The sequence below is a fragment of the Rhincodon typus genome, unplaced genomic scaffold, assembly GCF_021869965.1.
Source record: "Rhincodon typus isolate 14 unplaced genomic scaffold, sRhiTyp1.1 hic_rhity00002170, whole genome shotgun sequence".
Lineage (NCBI taxonomy): Eukaryota > Metazoa > Chordata > Chondrichthyes > Orectolobiformes > Rhincodontidae > Rhincodon > Rhincodon typus.
This window is the reverse complement of record NW_025967808.1, coordinates 20,593-23,092: the sequence shown is the minus strand read 5'-3', so window position 1 is coordinate 23,092 and position 2,500 is coordinate 20,593. Positions and strand designations below refer to the sequence as shown.

The following is a 2,500-nucleotide window of genomic DNA, read 5'->3' as shown; positions in this document are numbered from 1 at the left end:
ATGAGTGCCTTTTCAGCACTGGTTGCATAGCATACATAGCATGACTTTCCTGCAGCATATCATCTTATCTCATTAACCTCTACATCACCACTCCCCTCAAAATCATTTTCTCCATGTCTTCCCCCAGAAGAAAATAATCAAGCCAGGATTTCTACAAAATACAAGATAAAGCATGTGAGCCAATCACATACACTCTAGCACCTTACCGGACATATAGATCTGCATGGTATTTTTTTCCATGTAAAGTTCCTAGCAGTGTTGGGTTTTCACCATTTCTGAAGTTGAGTGTAGCATCATACACAGCTGGAACTGGAGAAATCATTTAGAGATTGTGAACATCACAATATAATCAAATTATAATACATTTCATGACTAGGTTATGATCAAATAAAACCAGTAATAACTACAGGTCTCAGAAGTAGTAAAAGAAAAGAATGAAGGGCTATGTTATAATTAGGATTTTTTTGGTTTTGAGGCTATGATATGTCTTCTGATTAAAGATACTTTATGCTACAATGTTTCCACAATACATTTTCAAAGGTTGCAGCAATTTAGTCTTAAAAAGCCCCCACACATTTGGTATATATTGAGGGCTCATCATGTTGGAGATAAAAATCTGATCTTTTACTTTAGAGAAATTGGGAGATAGGGTATTTCCTAACATCAAGATTCTGCCTGCTGAGTGGTGTGGCGATGCCAAGCTGGAATCTTCTCCAGCAGGTCCAAAGCAGCGACAGAAGCCAGATGACCCTCTTCTATCTTAACTGCTCATAAAGTTTACTAATACAAACAAGCTCATAGCCCCCTTGACAGACGTGTCAGCCTTGGTCAACCCAACTTCAGATAGTGGAGGTTCTGAAATGCCCGCTTTTACAACAGAGCTCACAATGTTAGAACAGCTGGTGTGCTGGCATTTCAAATTTTTACTGACAGGAATGGTAGCAGTAATTCTGGAATTGGGTTCCACACATGATTTTTAAAATAATCATATGCCACTAGTTGGCCCCCATGTTACATCAGGCAAATCCAGCTGAAAGACTCAAGAGAATGAAGGGCTATGTTATAATTAGGATTTTTTTGGTTTTGAGGCTATGTTGTCTGATTAAAAGATACTTTACGCTACAATGTTTCCACAATACATTTTCAAAGGTTGCAGCAAAATATCTCGGAGGCTAACTTTCATTCAGCCACGCAGCATAGGAGCATTCAATGCTCCTTTTTCTGAGTTGGCAAGATAGTCAACATGGCTTGCAAGAAGTCAGTTAGAAATTTCTAGACAGATATTTCACCATTTCAACAGCAAGTTTCATATGCAATCTTAACAACTGCTTGGCCCCTTACCTACATTCCTTAGACATTGTACAGTCAGTGCAAAGCCTTTTGTTCGAGGGAGTAGGTGATACTTTAGTTTAGGTAAGCCTTTGGCTTCAGCTACCTGCATGCTGATCTTGTGTTTTTTCTCAGTAAATCGTGTTCCTTCACAGTGTATCAGAAACTGCAAGTCAGAGAAGATATCAAAGGCAGTATGAAGTCATTTAAGGCTCAACATTCCTATAGAAGCATCTGTTGAAAACTATGCGGATCATCTTTTGCCCCACAAACTGACTGCAAAATCAGGCACTGCATTCATTTTCTTTTTACAGAAAGAAAATTAACCAGTGTTTCACTTCCAATGCTGTAACTTTCAAGTGCTCTCATACAAAGTACAAGATTAACACACCATTTAGGCAGTAAAGTGAAGCATTAAGATCAGCCATAAATTTGAGAATATTGCATTAAAGGAAATAACTGGAGTGCATCCATTCAACCTTCATTGATAGTAAAGAGCCTTTTAAAAAAAAAAGCGCACTGTAGCTGCAGCATTTGCTCTGGACAGCCCTTTCATACAGATAGATATATATAAAAGAATAACACTGCAGCAGCTGAAATTTTATGAATAATAAAAGAAAGAATTGCATATGCTGGGAGTTATGAAAAAAGTCAGAAATTGCAGGAGAAATTCAGTGGGTCTGGCAGCATCAGGAGAAGAGCAGATAATCAAATTTCCTCCCAAGAACCACGTTAGCAATTTACTATCTTAAATGCTGCTGGCAGCCTCTGATTTAAGTATCTGCTAGGGTTTTTCAGGCTTTAGTGAGAAAGGACGAGGCAGTGGCATCCACAATGGAGAGGCACAGGCTGAGGCCATAGCTGAGAACAAGGGCTTCCAGCTGACTTCCTCTAATCTTCCCCATTAAGATGTGCCTTACACTGATGCACAACAAGCAGGTTTCACATTAAAACTAGACCTACAATTTGACACCAACGCACAATGATCAAAAGCTTGCAAGGTCAGATAGGTAGGTAGTCAGGAGCAGCTTGAAAAAAAAAAAGAGTGGGGTAAAGAGGTAGCGTACTGTACTGTAGTTCAGTTTAATTCAAGGAGGAACTGCAGCACTTGAGGGCTGAGGCATGGGGAGGTGTGGGGGTCGGGATGGTGGGAAGCACACGAGAGCAAAGT

The 2,500-nt window shown here is 39.7% G+C and overlaps 1 protein-coding gene across 1 annotated transcript in view; it reads right to left on the bottom strand.

The window, feature by feature from the left end:
- Positions 1-202: 202 nt before the first annotated feature.
- Positions 203-2,500, bottom strand: part of LOC109926886 (1-acylglycerol-3-phosphate O-acyltransferase 4 (lysophosphatidic acid acyltransferase, delta)) — a 16,353-nt gene continuing 14,055 nt past the window's right edge. Inside the window, exons 4-5 of the mRNA XM_048592987.1 lie at positions 1,342-1,495; positions 203-309 (exon numbers count right to left, since the gene is read on the bottom strand). Coding sequence (XP_048448944.1) covers positions 203-309; positions 1,342-1,495 — 261 coding nt within the window. The remainder of the gene's footprint in view (positions 310-1,341; positions 1,496-2,500) is intronic.